Source organism: Mauremys mutica, chromosome 5 (assembly GCF_020497125.1).
Source record: "Mauremys mutica isolate MM-2020 ecotype Southern chromosome 5, ASM2049712v1, whole genome shotgun sequence".
Lineage (NCBI taxonomy): Eukaryota > Metazoa > Chordata > Testudines > Geoemydidae > Mauremys > Mauremys mutica.
The window spans coordinates 6,075,192-6,093,345 of NC_059076.1; the positions used below are offsets into that span (position 1 = coordinate 6,075,192).

The 18,154-nt window shown below is 45.8% G+C and overlaps 1 protein-coding gene across 1 annotated transcript; it reads right to left on the bottom strand.

The window, feature by feature from the left end:
- Positions 1–1,228: 1,228 nt before the first annotated feature.
- LOC123370701 (maestro heat-like repeat-containing protein family member 2B) lies at positions 1,229–17,757 on the bottom strand. Its single transcript, XM_045017415.1, has 10 exons — positions 17,685–17,757; positions 16,685–16,789; positions 11,849–11,972; positions 9,981–10,093; positions 9,010–9,162; positions 6,906–7,060; positions 5,398–5,548; positions 4,755–4,948; positions 1,554–1,689; positions 1,229–1,344 (listed from the first exon to the last, which is right to left on the bottom strand). The coding sequence occupies exons 1-10, from the start codon at positions 17,739–17,741 to the stop codon at positions 1,312–1,314; spliced, it is 1,221 nt and encodes a 406-aa protein (XP_044873350.1). The 5' UTR covers positions 17,742–17,757; the 3' UTR covers positions 1,229–1,311.
- Between the last annotated feature and the right edge of the window lie 397 nt (positions 17,758–18,154).

Here is an 18,154-nt window from a genome sequence, read left to right on the forward strand (position 1 = left end):
GTAAGCATTGTCCCCTTCCTGGGGCTTATGCCACTGTAAGTGGTAGGGGAACCAGGGCCTGCCCACAACTCTGAGTTCCAAACCATGGACCCTGTAAACAGTAGCTAGGCAGTGCTTGATTTCAGTTCATTGTTGCTTCTTCCTACCGGCCACTTTTAGCTTCACCCTCACCTCAAGGTTCAAGTTCTTAAGGACTCTTCTTGCAAACCCAACTTAAGCAAATGCTGCCAGAATCAAACTCTGGCAATCCCCTGAATTTCTGTGGCCAGAGAGCAGCATCGTTTCTTGCCCCTCCAGTTCCTGGTAGGAACTGACCTGCTAAGGCCCTGCAGCTCCTTTTAGCTGAGCTTGATGGGCTCTGATTGGCTGCTTTCATGATGCCTCTCTAGACAGACCCAGATTTGTGGCTCTTTTCCTGGGGCAGGGGGCAGTAGGACCATGGGGCCTCTTTTAAGGAGCCTCAAAGCCCAGGAACAGCCCACCCCAGGCACAGATCGATTGTTTTTCTTAGAACCAGATGAGCCCCTAAGATAGTTACTTAGCGTAAGTGGAAATATGATGCAGATGTTAGAGGAGGGCTGTAGAAAGGGAGGATGGTCCAGCAGTTAACACACTTGCCTAGGACTTAGGAGACCCAGGTTCAATTTCCTACTCCCTCAGAGACTTCCTGGGTGACCTTGAGCAAATCACTTAGCCCTTCTGTGCATCAGCTCCCTGCCTGTAAAATAGGAATAAGAGTGCTTCCCTACCTCCCAGGAGTGTTGTGGGGACACATACATACATAAATGAGTTTTGAGGTACTCATATACAATAGTCATGAGAACCTAAGACAGATGTGAATGTATTTGTATGTTGCTTGTTTTATAGTATTAGGACACTAGGTTCATTCTGAAGATCTGGTGAGTGAAACCAAAATCAGGAGCTGTTGGTTAGTATCAGCACTGGGACTTGGCAGAAGAGGTCCAGTATTTCAAACTCTGTCTGTATCTCTCTCAGCCAGCACCTGTGGTTGTGTAGCGAGAATAGGCAATGACAGCAATACAAATATCAGCGAGAGAATGACTCCGAAAGGTAGAATGAAGTTCCTGGTCAGGTTTCCATATAAAGGGGGACCCAGTCTACTATCTAAAATGACAGTTACTCCTATGAACTGAACTGTACAACTCCTTAAAAGAAAGGCAAACAGACAACGGTCTAATGGTGAAACTGCTCTTCGGAGCCCTCTGACTTACCTGGGCAAGGAAAGCTGTGCCGGTGACTCGGAAGTTTTCCATTGGGGAATTCACCCAGGGGAGGACGCTCTGAATGATCTCAGGTGTTACTAGTCCAGATCTTAGCAGAACTCTGGAAGGCAAAAGAAACCTCTTATGGGGTTGATTGCACACTTCAAAAACTCAGCTGCTCTGAGCAGACAGCTCTGATATCTATGGGTGGGAGCTGTGTGTTTCCACCCAGGGCACCCCCCACAAAGCTATAAACTGAAGGCTCCCTCTCAGCCACTCTATTTGCTACTGATTCCCAAAGGATAAAATCATGCCTCCTAGATCTCTTACCTCACCAGCAGACACTCCCTCATGGTGAGTCTGGGGGTTTTCAAGCAGAATCCATGTTTTCTGCAGCCTGAGCACTCTCACCAGTCTCTCATTCCCAACTTTGAAAAGCACAGATTCTAACGCTTGGACAGAAAACCTGGGGAAAGAGGCACAGAACTGCAGCAATCAGTAGGAAGGTGCAGCCTGAACAGAGTCAGGAAGCCCAGGTTACTTGTCAGGTCTGCTGTTCATCGACAGTTCATCCATTGGCAATATCCTGGACACCAGTGTCCCTGGAAGGACTTGATGCCAGGAGGTAAGTTTCTGTCTCATACATCTCATATAACTAGTTTTGCTAGGGACAAAATTTTGCAGTCATTTTTCACTTTCTGCAAGGAATATGGGCACTAGCAGAGTACAAGGATATAGAAAAGATACACGATCAGGACCCAAAATCTGGGGGGCATAGAATGTGGTGATCACTAGTGGATATTTTGGGGTCGTATCTCCAGATATGATGTGGCAGAGTGCTGAGGGTTTGCACTTGAGTCAGCACTCTGGTCACTATTAGTACTAATTCAGTTCCTCACAGAAAGCCTAATTGGGCAGAGGTGTAGCTGATTACGAGGTCAGATCGGGGATAGTGAGTCATGGAACCAATCATTCCATTAACAGGGAAACTGTATAAAAGGACATGGGCAGGAGCCCTTTGAGGGGAACAGACAGACAAAGAAACTTGGGTGACCAGATATCCCGATATTTGGGGCTTTATCTTATACAGGTGCCTATTACCGCCCACCCCCTGTCCTGATTTTTCACCCTTGCTGTCTGGTCACCCAAAGAGAAACAGAAAGACAAAAAGCTGGGAAAGCCTGACAAAGTGAGCTCTCTGAGTGGAAACACCTTCCCCCCATTTTGGAGAAGAGTTTAGAAAGTTGAGATACAAGATAAAGGTGCTATGTATTGGTAGGGGGATTAAATAGACTACACGTTGGTGTTTACAAGCCAGAAAGTCTCAACGTGGTCTGTGTTTGTAGAAGATGTGGGGGTGCAACACCCCTCTCTGTCACAGCTGGGGGATCATCAGGGATTTCCCTGTTATCTATGCAAATGGAGAGCCTGCTGGAAAAGCCGGGGTAGAGGTCTGGCAGTCCGGGTGATGGAGGGAACACACTGAAATGGGTGGTGAAGCAGCAAGGAGAAGTATAGAACAGGGGTTCTCAACCTTTCTGTTTCTGAGCCTCCTCTCACCTCAACAAGCTATAAAAACTCCATGGCCCAGACCCAGGCCTCTGCCCTGCCAGGCATCAGAGTTCGGGGCTCCTGGCTCTAGATTTTAACTCCACAAGGTGCAAGGGCTTGGGGCTTTAGTGCAGGTGCTGGGCCTCAGGGCTCCAGCCTGGCTAGGCTCAGAGCTTCAGCTTTCTGCCCTAAGCCCCAGCTAGTCTACTGCCAGCCCTGCTTGGCGGAACCCCTAAAACCAGCCCGGTTGAGAACTGCTGGTGTAGAAGACCCCACAGACCTTCCAACAATCCCACCAGGCAGAAAAAACAGCCTTTGCATGCCTGGTAGGTTTAACAGCAAAAGAGCCTTCAGGAATTTATACGGGAGCAAGCCCAGGTCTGGCAACAACTCCTCCAAAGTCTGGCGAGTCCTGTGACAGGAAATGGAAACCAGGCACAGGAGATCAGACTCTGTAAAATGGGACCTGCGAACAACCCTGATCTGGTTTTGGTTACTCTTAAAGGAGCAGCGGTGAGACCTCACAAGGACAGAACAATGTGGGCCTTTCGACTGACACCCCATTTAACCGGGGAAGCACATATATGGCTCTTAGTGATTAGCGGGCAAGAGATTAGGACATGATTAAGGCAGCCATGCTGGATGAGGTGGGGCCTGTCCACAGAAAAGTACTGCCAGAAATGGAGAGTTGAAAGATGGATTGAGGGATTAGGCCTCTGTGCGTTTGCATAGAAATTGAAAGATTGGGCCAGTCACTGGTAAGGCCAGATACTCAAACTGTGGGGGAGATCATGGACTGCATGATTCTGGAAGTTTCTTCAGAGTTTCCCTGAGCATACCTGAGTATAGGTTACATGGCGCCAGCCAGTTAATCTGGACCCCGCAGTTAAAGTTACAGAGGAATTTGCAGAGGCGGACATTCCCAGAGTGAGTCAGTGGTTTAAGGGGCTAAAAGATCACTAAAAGATTGCCACATGAGTCTCAAATAAAAGCTCATGTCACCAATATCATTGTGAAACACATCTACAGATGCTGTGTAAAGAGCCATGTATATGCATTGAAAATTACATTCTTATGATCTGTGTCTAGGGACTAGTCACCAGGAAAGGTGAAAAAATGGTTTTCTTTAAGGCAAGAAATGTTTCTCCATCTGTTTGTTTACATGTAAATTAAGCATGTAGGGTTCACATTCAGTTCAGAAGGACTGTGAGAACTTCAAAGAAAGAAAAGTAACAGGAAGGAGACAGGGGGTGGGGACACAATTTTGGGGTACACCTCAAAGGTTGGCTCTAGTATATTTGGGGGACAAAGAAGACACCCTGGCATCTTTCACTTAGGAAGTAGATGGACAGCGAGACGGACAGCGGGGTCGCTATCAGGCTTGGTTGAGAACGTTGGGTGAGAAACATCTTTAGACAGGAGGTTAACCTGTTGGTTAAGTTTAGTCTCTAGGAGCATGTTATGATTTCATTTGACATGTAACCATTTTTTGCTTGCATTCTTACTCACTGTCACTGGAATCTCTGTTCTTTGATCATCTCTGTTCTTGTTTGCACTATAAATATATCTAAGTGCTGTGTGTTTTGCACTATAGAGTATAAGTAATAAAGTATAGAGTCTATAGTATAAGTAGTAAACTGGTGTGTACTGTTCCATAGGGAACAGCAGGCCTGGTAATTCTGTGGGTGTTCAGTGGATAAAGGTCTGGACACTATACGGAACGGTCAGAAGACTCGGGGGTTGGTGTGTGCCTATCACTAACCTGTACAAAGAGACTGGGGTCTGAGGAGGCCTGGATGGCAGTGCTTGTTTTGCCAGAGCCTGGTCATTTTAGGGAACTGACCCACAGCAGACACAGACAAGACTTCCTCACTCTAAGGGCAGGCAATGGTAAGGTGCCTCATAACCCTGGAAATTCCTGGGGAGTGTCACACAACTCTACTGGAATTCTCTTTGTTTCTCTCCCTTCCTTCTAATTACCGGCAAGGGTTGCCCTCAGTATGTTGTTGGTCTTTTTGGAATAGGCTCCGGCTTCTTATCCTTGGCAAAGGCATCTTTTGTCCTGAGGTTCGGCTGACCTGCTGCAGGAGAACAGGAAACCACTCTGGGAGCAGCTCCTGCACAGCTTTGCTTGACTGCAGTGCTGACACCACCTCAAAGATGGCACATGTTGCCTGAAAGGAGAGCATGGTAAAAAATGAGATCTCCTCCCAACACCATCACACCCTCTTCTCCCCTTCTGATATCTGCTGTACTGAATTTTCACTTCTGCCAGTAACTTGAATGACTGCGAGCAACTCCCTTAACTCGTGGCTCAGTTTCCCACACCTGTAAAAATGTGTATGACCTACCAAGGCATGTTGTGAGTCCTAAGGAATATTTGCAAAGCACTGTGAGAAACCTGGTTCAAAGACTTTCTAATTGCCAGATGTTATTAAGTAAATCAGCCACGTACTCTAAAACTGCCGTATGTTCCACAGCCAGCAGAGCTGGACTCAGGGAAACAGTACATCAGAGGAGAAGTGCCCACACAACAATATTCTACCACACTTCTAGCTTTCCATCAGCAGGATTGTCACAGGGCAGAAGAAAGCCTGAAAGGCGTGTCTGTCATCTAACTTACTGAGAGAGGTTCAGCAGCTGCCAAATGCCTGTCAGTTTCAGTCTCTGAGGTGACGCTTCCTTCTTGCCTTGTTGAAGTCTTTATTTTTTCTCTTAGGACCTGTAGGACTTGAGTGGCAAGCAAGGGGTCTCCCCAAAGCTCAGTGATGTCACTGCAATTTAATAGAAGTTACATGTGACCCCTGGACACTTTTGTGGCTCAGACTGAATGCGTCCTATTTAAGTAAAGACCAACTTTTCTCCTTGCCTATGAGGAGAAAGTTAGGAGCACTGTCCTCCTTTAACGCTCCTCCTGTTTAAATATTGAGTTTCCAGTTGCAGAACTAGGTTAAGTGACCTAGTCTTACTGCAGCCTAACCATTAATACTAGACTTCTGAAGGACAGGACACAGAGCGCCAACCTCAGTTCCTGTTTTCCCACTTCCCAGGAAATATGGACTCATGAGCATGTGGCTCCCAAAGATCCAGGGTTTGGAAGGCAAGTGGATGAAAGAAAAGCCACATTCCTACTAACTGGACATACAATTATGAGAACGAATATTCATGGCCATCCTAGTTCCCCTTCGCAAAGGGTGTCCCTACCCTCTGTTTGCCAGAAGCTGGGACTGGGCAACAGGGGATGGATCATTTGACAGTTACCTGTTCTGTTCATTCCCTCTGGGGCACGTGGCACTGGCCACTGTCGGAAGACAGGATACTGGGCTAGATGGACCTTTGGTCTGACCCAGTATGGCCATTCTTATGGTCTTAGATTCCAGCACTGATAACTGATAACCCAGTTGGGGACCTTTAAATGAAATGATGGATCTGCGTCCAGTCCAGTTTTAAATCCCAAGGACAGCAACTCTATTCTAGCAGCCACACCCTCACTGATACCAAGCGGCGGTCTGATGACAATATTGGCCCTATTCTTTGTAATCAGCCAGGGATTGGACTTGAAGCTGTCATGCTACCAGGAAATCAACAGCAACTGCTAATTTCCAAAGTGAGGTCAATTCAGGTGTCTAGAGAGCCAGGCCGGTTCCAGGCACCAGCCCAGCAAGCAGCTGCTTGGGGCAGGCAATGGTGAGGGGCGGCACATCTGGGTCTTCTGTGGCAATTCGGCGGCTGGTCCCTCACTCCTTCTCGGAGCGAAAGAGATGAGCTGCACATTGCGATCGCAGGGGTTTTTTTTATCCCCCCCCCTTTTTGCTGCTTGGGGCAGCAAAAGCCCTGGAGCCAGCCCTGCTAGAGAAGTAGATGTTTCCAACAATACACTCCAGTTATACCAGTAAAGTTAGGTCTTTAGGATGTCAAAGCAGTTATGAATTAATGGAAACAGAATGACACTTAATTTCTCTCCACACCCCACCTTAACATGCTCTTGGACCTTCCTGGAGAAAGACCCAGGCTATTAACCATCAGGAATTATCCCAAAATGTCTGCTGCTTAAATAAAGCCCTACATCTCCCAGCAAAGCTGTGGGATCCATGTTTTACCAAGATGAATGCAATAGGTAGCGGTATATACCTGTCCATCAGCAGATGGTTGCTGAGGAGGCTGGAGATCACTGCCTCTAGGTGATGGTGAGCTAGAATAGACACTGCCTCCAGCAGGGACTGCCTCAAGATGCCCTCCTGGATAGTAGCCATGTGGCTATATATTATATCCAGAATAGCTGGCACCTGGAAGGAACAAAACCAGAAAGCAATGTCCCTTTTTCTTTCTCTCCATTCATTCTACAGAATCAAAACCTTTATTTAGACATTTGCTGCTTTTTTAGAAATTCCTCAAGAAACAAATGTTCAAGTATGTCTGTGTAACTTTAGCCCACAACAATTGCCCACACTTGGCTGTAAAAATTAACACTGACACACACACACACACACAGCGAAACCCCGCTATAACACGAAGATCGGGGTCCAAAAAAATTGGATCACACTAAATGCGGGGTCGCGGTATAGCGGGGTTTACCATTTCAAGCTGGTCAGTTTCAAGCCGGTCGATTTCTCTTGGGCAGAAAACTACTTTCATTTGCGAACTGCCCACAGCAGTAACTGAAAGGGTGGAGCTCCAGCAGCAGGGGGCTCTCAGCCTGCAGTGAGAGAGGGAAAACACTTGGGGAGAGCAGGGGAGACGTGCAACGGGCAGAGGAAGAGCGAGGAGCAGCCGGGGAGAGAGTGGCTCTTCTCACCAAAAGGGTAAGCGGGGGCAGGTGGGAAGAGGCAGTGGGAAAGGCACATTCCATTTTTTGCTTTTTTTTCCTTCAGGGGCACTCCAGCCTCTCTCCCTTCACAAAGCCTCTCTCTCACTTTGTTTTTTTTCTCTTTTGCGCTTCCGCGGCACTCAAGCCGCTTTTTTTTTTTTTGGCCTGGGGCAGCCGGAGCCACCTTACAATCGCGTTATAGCCGAATTCGTGTTATTGCAGGGTGCATTATAGTGGGGTCAGGGGCGGCTCTAGCCATTTCGCCACCCCAAGCACGGTGGCACGCAGCGGGGGCGCTCTGCCGGTTGCCGGTCCCGTGGCTCCGGTGGACCTCCCGCAGGCGACCGGCAGAGCGCCCCCCGCAGCGTGCCGCCCCAAGCACGCGCTTTGCGTGCTGGGGCCTGGAGCCGCCCCTGAGCGGGGTTTCCCTGTACATACCAGGTAATTTAATGTGGTGGTGCCCAGCTATGCATTAAATAAACCAGCTGGCATGCATAAAAGAAGGCTTTGCTTGCCCAGATTTTGCAGGTGTGATTTAAGCAGCCAAATGCAACCATTTGCCTCGAAGGATGCACAGTTCATAAACAACCACAAGCACAAAATATGCAAGTGTTTTAAACACAGTGTGCAAATGCCTGGGACTATGAACAGGTGACGACCTCTCATATTCATTCCTAGCCCTTCACATCTTCAAAACACTGTGCAAACGTGGCAGTTCTGCTGCGAGGGTTCCCTGTCCTGCAGCCTTTCACCAGCCTTGATAGAAGATTTGTGGAGTGCTCCTTTCATCTAGCCCTAACGCACTGGGCTCCAGAATAAGGCATATAAATAGTGGATCCCAAAGACACTATAGTTTTCTCCCTCCCTCCTTCTATTCTTAAATGGTACATCTACACACCAAAAAAATCTCACAGCAGTGAGTTTCAGAGCTCAGGTCAACCTGGGCCTGAGGGGCTTGCACTATGTGGCTAAAAGTGTAGCTGTTCCTGCTCGGGCTGCAGCCCAGGCTCTGAAACCTGGCAAGAGGGTGGGTCTCAGAGCCCAGGCTCCAGATTCACTGGGAATGACTACAGGGCTATTTTTATCCAGGTAGCCCTTAGCCATAAGCCTCCTAAGAACTGGATGCCTCCAAGTGCCAGTCATTCTGTCTTCTTGTCTTTTCCCCAGAGTCTGTTTTTTCAAGCCTTTCTTGGCTGAATACTGTGGCAACAAGCTAGACAAATAAATAACCAACCATCTTCCTTTTCCCTTGGATTCTCTGTCTATTGCTATTGATTCTGCCATTGCCTAGTTTAGGGTGGGAACAGAGATGGAATCGACTCTATGTCCGAGGGGGAGAAACAGCAAGATTTTCATTCATTACACATGAGGGCAAAGATCTAAAAGCCTCGAGTTTAGGCAGAAAACCTCTCCAGTTTCCCGTTTTACCTTATCAGGCATGGCATCTCCACACTCCTTCAGTATAACCTTCATCCACAGTCCAGCTGCCGTGGCACAGGTGGGGCTGGCAGACAGCATACCTTCCACTGTGGCCTCAATAAAGTCTGTGGCCTGTTCTGGGGAAAAGTACTCACTAACAACCTGGGAACAAATCAAAAACAGGAGAGACTGCAATGATGTTTGGCTCCAGCACTTGTAAAAATGGAGGCCTAATATCTCTATGGAAAAAGATCTATGCATCAGCAAATTGCATCCGATGAAGTGGGTATTCACCCATGAAAGCTCATGCTCCAATACGTCTGTTAGTCTATAAGGTGCCACAGGACTCTTTGCTGCTTTTACAGATCCAGACTAACATGGCTACCCCTCTGATTAATTAACAATTTGTTAATTAGCCTCATGTCCAGCTAGCCATTTGGGATTAAAATTCTCTCCATAGTCTATATACTACATTTTTGTATTCTACACTAATGAGATCAGGTTCGAGGCAAAGCTTATGTTGCACAGTTAGCACAACATTGTACTGGATATGCAGGAGGTAAGTTTCCAGTTTGTATTCTCTTAGATACACTGCATCTTTTTACAACATATAAAATGAAGTCAAGAGAGGCATGCACACAAGTATAGGCTAAGGCAAACCCACAAGGTGACAGAATGAAGACTGGATGGGTTCTCAGCTTGATGTTCCACTAATACATTTTTTTCTTATGGATAGCTGGATAGGTACATGTGTGTGCATCTGCGTGTGCATTTTCATGGGTGTGCAACATTCTGTGGAATCTGGATTTTACATGGCATTCATAGCACACATCTATGAAAAGCATCTTGCTGGTTACTAGCAACGAATGCCCCGCTCCCACAGCTCACTCCAAGTACGGAAAGGCATCATGAAAGTGTAAATGTAAAATGAACGGTGCCCGGTCACTAGAACATCCGCACAAGTTTTTTGAGTCAGTTACCCTGGCCATTTTGGAAGATGCCTGAAACAGAGCCTCGGGGTCCGGAGCTGCTGTTAGTTCTTCACGGAGACATCTCAGCTCCTCCTCCGCTGACCCCAGGTTCATGGGCTGGCCTGGAGTGGAGAAAAGGAAAAAAAGTACTGCAACAACTAATGAAACTGAACCTCTACTGCATGGATATTCATACAGGAGGATCCATGTGCTAGGCTGTTATCAGCCTAGTGTAAAATCTTGACCCCATCAAAGTCAATGGCAAAACTCCTGTTGACTATAATGGAGTCGGGATTACACCCTACATGTCTGAAAGTTAACAGTAGTGGTATGTTATTGTGACTGATACAGGATTGAACAAGCACCGTATTCAGCTTGGAGCAGCTTTCTGGGGGTGTCTGGTTTCAGTAGCCTCTCTGCTCTCAGTATTTACATCTAATCTCACATTCAAGTACAACTCATGCAGGTAGATGTGAGGTTCCAATGTAGAGGTGAATCCCTCCACCAAACTCTCATTGTAAAAGAGATGGGGCTGGACAAAACCTTCGGCAGGAAACCCAGGCTCATCCGTCACTTCTAAACAATGCTGGGATTTCTATGTTGTACAGTCAAAGACTGGAGTCCCTTATTCTGTTTCTGAATCACCAACACTGTTTTTAGGACTGATTAATAATAATTAGAAATAGGGTGACCAGATGTCCCAATTTTATAGGGACAGTCCCGATTTTGGGGTCTTTTTTTTTATATAGACTCATATTATCCCCCACCCCCATCCTGCATGAGTTTCACATTGGCTGTCTGGTCACCCTAATTGGAAATGGCCTTAAATAATAACCAAGATCTATCCCTTTACATCTAACCATTAGGTGAAAAGAATATCCTACTCCAGGGGTCGGCAACCTTTCAGAAGTGCTGTGCCGAGTTTTCATTTATTCACTCGAATTTAAGGTTTTGCATGCCAGTAAGACAATTTAACGTTTTGAGAAGGTCTCTTTCTAGAAGTCTATAATATATAACTAAACTATTGTTATATGTAAAGTAAATAAGGATTTTAAAATGTTTCAGAAGCTTCATTTAAAATTAAATTAAAATGCGGAGCCCCCCGGACTGGTGGCCAGAACCTGGGCAGTGTGAGTGCCACTGAAAATCAGCTCACGAGCCGCCTTCGGCGCCCGTGCCATAGATTGCCTACCCCTGTCCCACTCTTTCACAAATGGGAAAATGGCCTACACTTACTCCAATAGCGTTGAATGTTCATGACAGAGGGCTGCTGCAAAAACTTTTTGTTTAAAGAATTATTCCAGGAAACCCCTCCAATACAGCCAGTGGCAGGGTAAAGAGAATGAAAATGTTTAGTACCAAGGGCTTGTCTACATGAAGATAGTCAAGAAAGCTAATCCAAATTCATTTTCAAACTGCATTAGTTAAACTTCATTAAACACCTTTGGGGACACACTTATTTAGAATTAAAGGGGCCTTTTTTCAGGATAGTTTAATTCATGTAATTCACTAAAATTAAGAAGGGCCATTTTCATTCAGAATCAGAGCATCCACACGTGTTTAATGACACTTTAAAATTTACACCTTTAGTTCATTTGGATTAACTCTCCTTAGTGTCCCTGTGTAGAGAAGCCCTAAGGAACTGAGCAGTTATCTACCTGGTGCAGACCATTTATTATTTGTACAGTTCCCAGAAGTGTGCTAGGCTCTTTACACATCATAATCGTCTCTTCTAATGAGCTATTTACAAGATGCCCACCACTCTGTTATTTAAGTGCCAAAAGACAGGACAGAAAGAACTGGACAGGCAGAGAAATGGACATTACAACAGTGAAAGAAGCTGAAGAATTACTTATACCTGCTAATGGTCTCCTCACCTTGTATACAGAGAAGGCAGCTGATACAGTCAACCACCCACTGACGAGACGTGGCCAGTGAATCACAGCTGTATGGTGCTATTGCTCCAATCAGAGATCCAAACTGATTAAAAGTTTCCTGAGTCTAATTAAAAAAGAATGAACGTTCTCCAGCTGTACTAGACTTCACTTGCCATCTTTATTGTTGATACCAGTCAGCTCTGTGTTTTTGGGGAACCAGGGCACAGTATCTAGCTTGTGAGACTCATGAAGGACACCCCCAACCCCGTCTCTGTTTGAACCAAAACCGATCAGAGAAAAGGCTTGCAGAGAACAATGAAGGGTTTGGGGAGACACACCTAGACCCCTCCTGACAAGGGTGACAAGATTAAGACATCTCCATTTGCATACAGAATGAAGAACAGAGACAATTCCCCTAGCCTCATCTGCATGAAAGATGGTATAGGGATTAGCATAAAGAATGAAGAACGAAGAACAAAGAACTGCACTGAACTGTGGGACCAGAAAGCAGGGACGCATTGAATCATGGGAATCCCTGCTCTAGATTCTAATGAACCTACGCCTGCACACACTCAGCTCAGCAATTATCAGACCAATTCTGGTAATAAATCTTTGGCTCATATCCCAAAATACTGAAGCAGCCTAGTTGCCTTGTGAGCTCCCTGGAGGAAAACACCCATAGCCAAGAGTGATCAGCTCCTATTGTCTAGCCTAAAGAAAACCCTTGAGCCATCAGTTTACCCATAAACAAATCTAGTGTTCTCCCTTGAACCACTGTATCTTCTCTACAAAACCCCTACCTATGCCCAGGTAAGGGTTCTGATATATAAACCCAAACTCTGCATCAGTTCCACTGGGATTCCATCTCCTGACTGATCGTGCTGGGGGCTCTGCCTGTCTCCAGCACTCAGGACCCTGAGCTACCACCATCACCTGGGAACCCCGACCAGTTCAAGCCTCATGGAGTGGGTGAGATCCATATCTGTCTCTCTGTTTTCTTTCCTACCTCAGGTATTAACCTTTAAAATGTAACTGTTATGTTTGTTTAGCTCTCCTGGTGTGGTTATCACTATGATTCAATAAATCACTTTTATGGTTCAGCTGGTTGCTTTTCTCTCTCTCTCTCTCTCTCTCTCTGAATTTTACTCTTGTGTTTTAGCTTCCCCCATTTACTGTGCAGCGACACTTCTTGTACCTAAGCTAAAGATCCCTGTAGTGCCCCAAAATATACTGTGGGGTTTGCTCATCAAGTGGGTTACTACCAGTGCAATTGTAATGTGAAAGTGAGATAGGGATGTGTTAAAGTTGGGGCACATAACGGGGGGGGCAGCTGAAAGTGCTGCTGAACCTAGCCCACTGAATACAGGGACGTATGAGGGGATCAGCTGGGGAGTGCTGATTGACTTGCTCTGCTAGTGTGTGCTCGCATGTTTGTTTAGTTCTAGTTATTAGCCCTGGGGAACCTAGGTCCTGCAGGATAGCTCTATTGGGAGGGGACTTGTGGAAGGAAGGAGTAGAGCTCCATATGAACACACAAATGACATAAGCAGCACATTAATAGAATTACAGAACCGCCCCTCCCCCCCACAGAAGAGTGACCCTAATTAATGAGCCTCCCCAAAGTAACGGGCACATCTGGTAACATTGTGCCTCTGAGTCCTGTACTGAACTGGGTAACGCACATTGGAAAATATAATCCCAATTGTACATATGCTACAGACTAGGGACCGAATGGCTGGGCAGCAGTTCTGCAGAAAAGGACCTAGGGGTTACGGTGGATGAAAAGCTGAATATGAGTCAGCAGTGTGCCCTTGTTGCCAAGAAGGCTAATGGCATTTTGGGTTGTATAAGTAGGGGCATTTCCAGCAGATCGAGGGATGTGATCATTCCCCTCTATTCAGCTCTGGTGAGGCCTCATTTGGAGTACTGTGTCCAGTTTTGGGCCCCACACTACAAGAAGGATGTGGATAAATTGGAGAGAGTCCAGCGGAGGGCAACAAAAATGATTAGGGGGCTGGAGCACATGACTTATGAGGAGAGGCTGAGGGAACTGGGATTGTTTAGCCTGCAGAAGAGAAGAATGAGGGGGGGATTTGATAGCTGCTTTCAACTACCTGAAAGGGGGTTCCAAAGAGGATGGATCTAGACTGTTCTCAGTGGTAGAAGATGACAGAACAAGGAGTAATGGTCTCAAGTTGCAGAGGGGGAGGTTTAGGTTGGACATTAGGAAAAACTTTTTCACTAGTAGGGTGGTGAAGAACTGGAATGGGTTACCTAGGGAGATGGTGGAATCTCCTTCCTTAGAGGTTTTTAAGGTCAGGCTTGACAAAGCCCTGGCTGGGATGATTTAGTTGGGTTTGGTCCTGCTTTGAGCAGGAGGTTGGACTAGATGACCTCCTGAGGTCCATTCCAACCCTGAGATTCTATGATACAAACGGATGGGGTCTAAATTAGCTGTTATCACTCAAGAAAGAGACCTCAGAGTCATTGTGTACAGTTCTCTGAAAGCATCTGCTCCACATGCAATCAAAAACACTAACATGTTAGGAACCATTAGGAAGGGATGGATAATAAGGCAGTAAATATCATTATGCCACTATAGAAATCTACAGTACCCCCACACTTCGAATACTGCGTGCAGTTTTGCTCATCTCATCTCAAAAAAGATATGATAGAACTGGAAGAAATAGAGAGAAGAGTAACAAAAATTATTAGGTGTATGGGACAACTTTTCGTACAAGGAGAGATTAAAAAGACGGACTTTTCAGCTACGAAAGAGACAACTAAGAGGGACTATGATAGAGATCTATGAAATCATGACTGGTGTAGAGAAAGTCAATAAGGAAGTGTTATTTAGCCCTTCACATAACACAGGAACAAGGGGTCACCCAATGAAATTAATAGGCAGCAGGTTTAAAACAAAAAAAAGGAAGCATTTCTTCACACAGTGTAGTCAACCTGTGGAACTCATTGCCAGGGAGATGTTGTGAAGGCCAAAAGTATAACTGGCTATTAGCTAACATGGTCAGGGATGCAACCCCATGATCTGGATGTCTCTAAACCTCTGACTGCCAGATGCTGGGGCTGGGACTGTCCAACAGGGGATGGTTCACTTGACAATTGCCTTGTTCTGTTCATTCCCTCTGATGCATCTGGCACCCACCATTGTCAGAAGACAGGATACTGGGCTAGATAAACCATTCTTCTGGGGGATCCAGGATAGCCACTCTTATGTTTTATGTTCTTAGCTGATTACATAGAAATTCAGCTTTAGCATGGTGGAAGCATAAGAACCAAGAAGGCATTTGTGACACTGGCAGACCAGTCAACCTGTGTATGACCCATAATAAAACTTAACAAGAGGCACTTCTACTGTATCAAGACAGTTTACTTGCATGTGAATTTCAAAGAGATGTATTAGACTAGCAATTATCAACTCATTCAAAAATGAACAATAGATGCTAAGTGTATTTGTCTGTGTTTATCTATACCCGGTTAGAAGTTTCACAATGTAACTAATTTAGCTTGTAGATGCTAATTCCCTTTCATGGCTTAATTGCCTTAATTATGTGTGCAAGGTGTTCAGTTAACCTTAAAATCAAAGATGGAAGACACTTCAGGAAAAAAAATCATTTCTACATTATCTTCAGCTTAACTATCTGTGTTATAATGGAAGAATGGCTAATTACCTTATGTGAATGAATGTAACTAGTTTACTGTGTATGCACAGGAAATAGAAGATTATCTTCAAAGCAAAGTACAACGGGCCATCTGCATTGGGGGAAGGTCCTTCTGTGACAATTTCTGTGAGGTAGGCTTGTCAGCCTGGTAGAATAGCTATAAAAGAGAAGGCTCGGGCCTGATCCTATAATCTCTAGTCTGCTTAAACGTTGAACAGGGACAGTGTAAGCCATAGGACAGAGATATTCCAAATGATTATTTGGAAGAACCTGGAAAATGCCTGGAAAAACTAACAGACTTTACATCTAAGCTACCTTTGGATTCTGATCTGTTGGGATGATTCCAGAGAGACTTTTACAAACCAGCAGTTTATTCCATCACTGTTGTGATCCTGAACTATGAACATTGAAAGTCACATGTCTGGATATTGATCTTTTAACCCTTTGTAACTCTCTTCTTTCTTTTAACAATAAATCTTAGATTTAGTTATTAAGGATTGGCTGACAGTGTGATATTTGGGGAAGACCCAAGATTCACATTGACCTGGGGATAAGCATCTGGTCCTTTATGATCAGTGAACCCCACATATGGTGAATCAGGTTTCCAGTAACCCCTCACTATCTTAGACATAGAATATCAGGGTTGGAAAGGACCTCAGGAGGTATCTAGTCCAACCCCTGGCTCAAAGCAGGACCAATCTCCCAGACAGATTTTTACCCCAGTTCCCTAAATGGCACCCTCAAGTATTGAACTTACAATCTTTGTTTAGCAGACCAATGCTCAAACCACTGGGCTATCCCTCCCCCATCTTCCAAGCCGTGGCTGTTTAGATAGGAGCCAAGGTCTGGAATGCCAAAAGGGGACTGTGTTTGGCATCTTGTTAACTAGGGTGGAAGCTCTTTTGTTGTTGACTTGGTGAATCTAATGATAGAATAAGCCATCAGTTTGGGGTTGGTCTCCCTCTACTTCTTGCAGTCTGCCCGCAGTGTGGTCACAGCATTGTTGTGTAAACCTCTCTCTTACGGAAGCAGAGGGATGTTAGTCACCTTCAGATCCCAGCTGCTGTCCTGGAAGAGTTTTTCATGCATTTGCGTTGAGTGTCAGATCTGATGTAAGCAGGGAAGTCAGCTCAAGGAAGAGTACGGCTATACTCACTGTGCTGTGAACTGTCTCTTGATAGGCAGTCAGCAGCTGGGTGCTGGCCTGCAAGGCCCTTTCTCTCTCCCACTCCTTCCCTGAACTGAACCATGTCCTTAGGAGCTGTTGGTAGAGCAGGGGAATGGACAGAGTTAGTACCAGAAAATCCCTCCCAAAAGTTCCTCTTAAACAGGTTTAATTGTCACTAAAATCCCTCTCCAAAGCATCTGACCTCCATGTAGCAAAGGAATTACATGTCTAATGAAAGAGCCCCTTAGATATACAAGTCCCAGGGACCAGATTCACCTCTGGTGTACTGTAGCTCGATTGAAGCCAAAGGAGTCACATGAGAGATGAATCTGGGCCCATGTATGTGATGTCTGCTGTAGACTGTCTGATGGGAGCTGTCTAGCACATTGCATGCTATTTGATGTCTGCTGCTGTGGTCTGTTTCCTGGGCAACTTCTCCCACGATGAGTGGCAAAATGACAGAGAGGAGCATTTCTTTTTATTAACTTGAATAAGAGCAGAGAAGTCCCCCCCAGCCCAGCTCCTTTTATAACTTCATTTTTATACTGAAGGTGCATCAAACTCCCCACCCCTCAGCTCTTCATGATATTCTGTTCATGTCTGAGGAACAGGAAGTCTCCTCTGAATGAGTTTCCATACACAGGGCTTAACTCAATATTCATGAATTCCTCTTAGAAGAAGTGATCAGTTTCAACTGGTTCTCTTGGATTTGGCTACTGCAGTGGTGATTTTCTTGCCGCTCCAAGTAGTGTCAACGACACTGTAAGAACTTGGTCCCAATCCAGCCCTGGCATAAAATGGCATAGCTTCCGTGGATTTCAGTGGGGCACATGCCCGCTTATCCCAGGAAGAATTTGGTGCTTTCTCCCTAAAATTCACTCAGTTGTGGAAAATTCCTCCACAACTGAAGCTTGACCCCCTAAATCTCTGACTCTTCCCTGCTGTAACACAAGAAACAATCTCCACCACGGTTCAATGGTCTACTCACTTCAAACATTTCCTGGAACCAGTCTGCGGTTGGTGCTTCCTCCAGCAATGTCTCCATTAGCTTTCCAAGGGCTTCCAAGGACCTCACGTAGGTTGACTGAAACCAGAAGAGAAGGAGTGAGGCTCAGCACAGATCATTTGTGTGTGGGGGCCGGGAAAAGCTAACCATAACCTTGCCAGGGAGGCCATGTGTGACTGCCATCACCCAGTGCCTGCGGGGCAGAAATACAGTGGATGGTGCCAGAGGAGAATTGTCGTCACGTACTTGTATATGCAAAGCAACCTTTGCTGTCTCGCATTCCTCTTTCATCATCTCCAAGGGAGGAAGGGGAAATAAACTTTTGAAGCACTGATCAAGGAGCTCACGGTTTTCCTCCATGGTCAGAGATGGTTTGAGTTTGCTGGCAGAAGAAAGATAGAGAGAAAAGTCATGCATTAGACTCAGTACCACCTCCAAGTAAAAGAAACGGG

Excerpts from the sequence above, each read along its gene's own strand:
- LOC123370701 (XM_045017415.1), bottom strand. The coding sequence starts at position 17,741 with ATGGAGACATTGCTGGAGGAAGCACCAACCGCAGACTGGTTCCAGGAA. Across the intron at positions 4,949-5,397 it reads CAGCTGCTGAACCTCTCTCA|GCAACATGTGCCATCTTTGA; the intron begins GTAAGTTAGATG and ends CTCTCCTTTCAG. Across the intron at positions 1,690-4,754 it reads ACTGAGGGCAACCCTTGCCG|GTTTTCTGTCCAAGCGTTAG; the intron begins GTAATTAGAAGG and ends CTCTTTCCCCAG.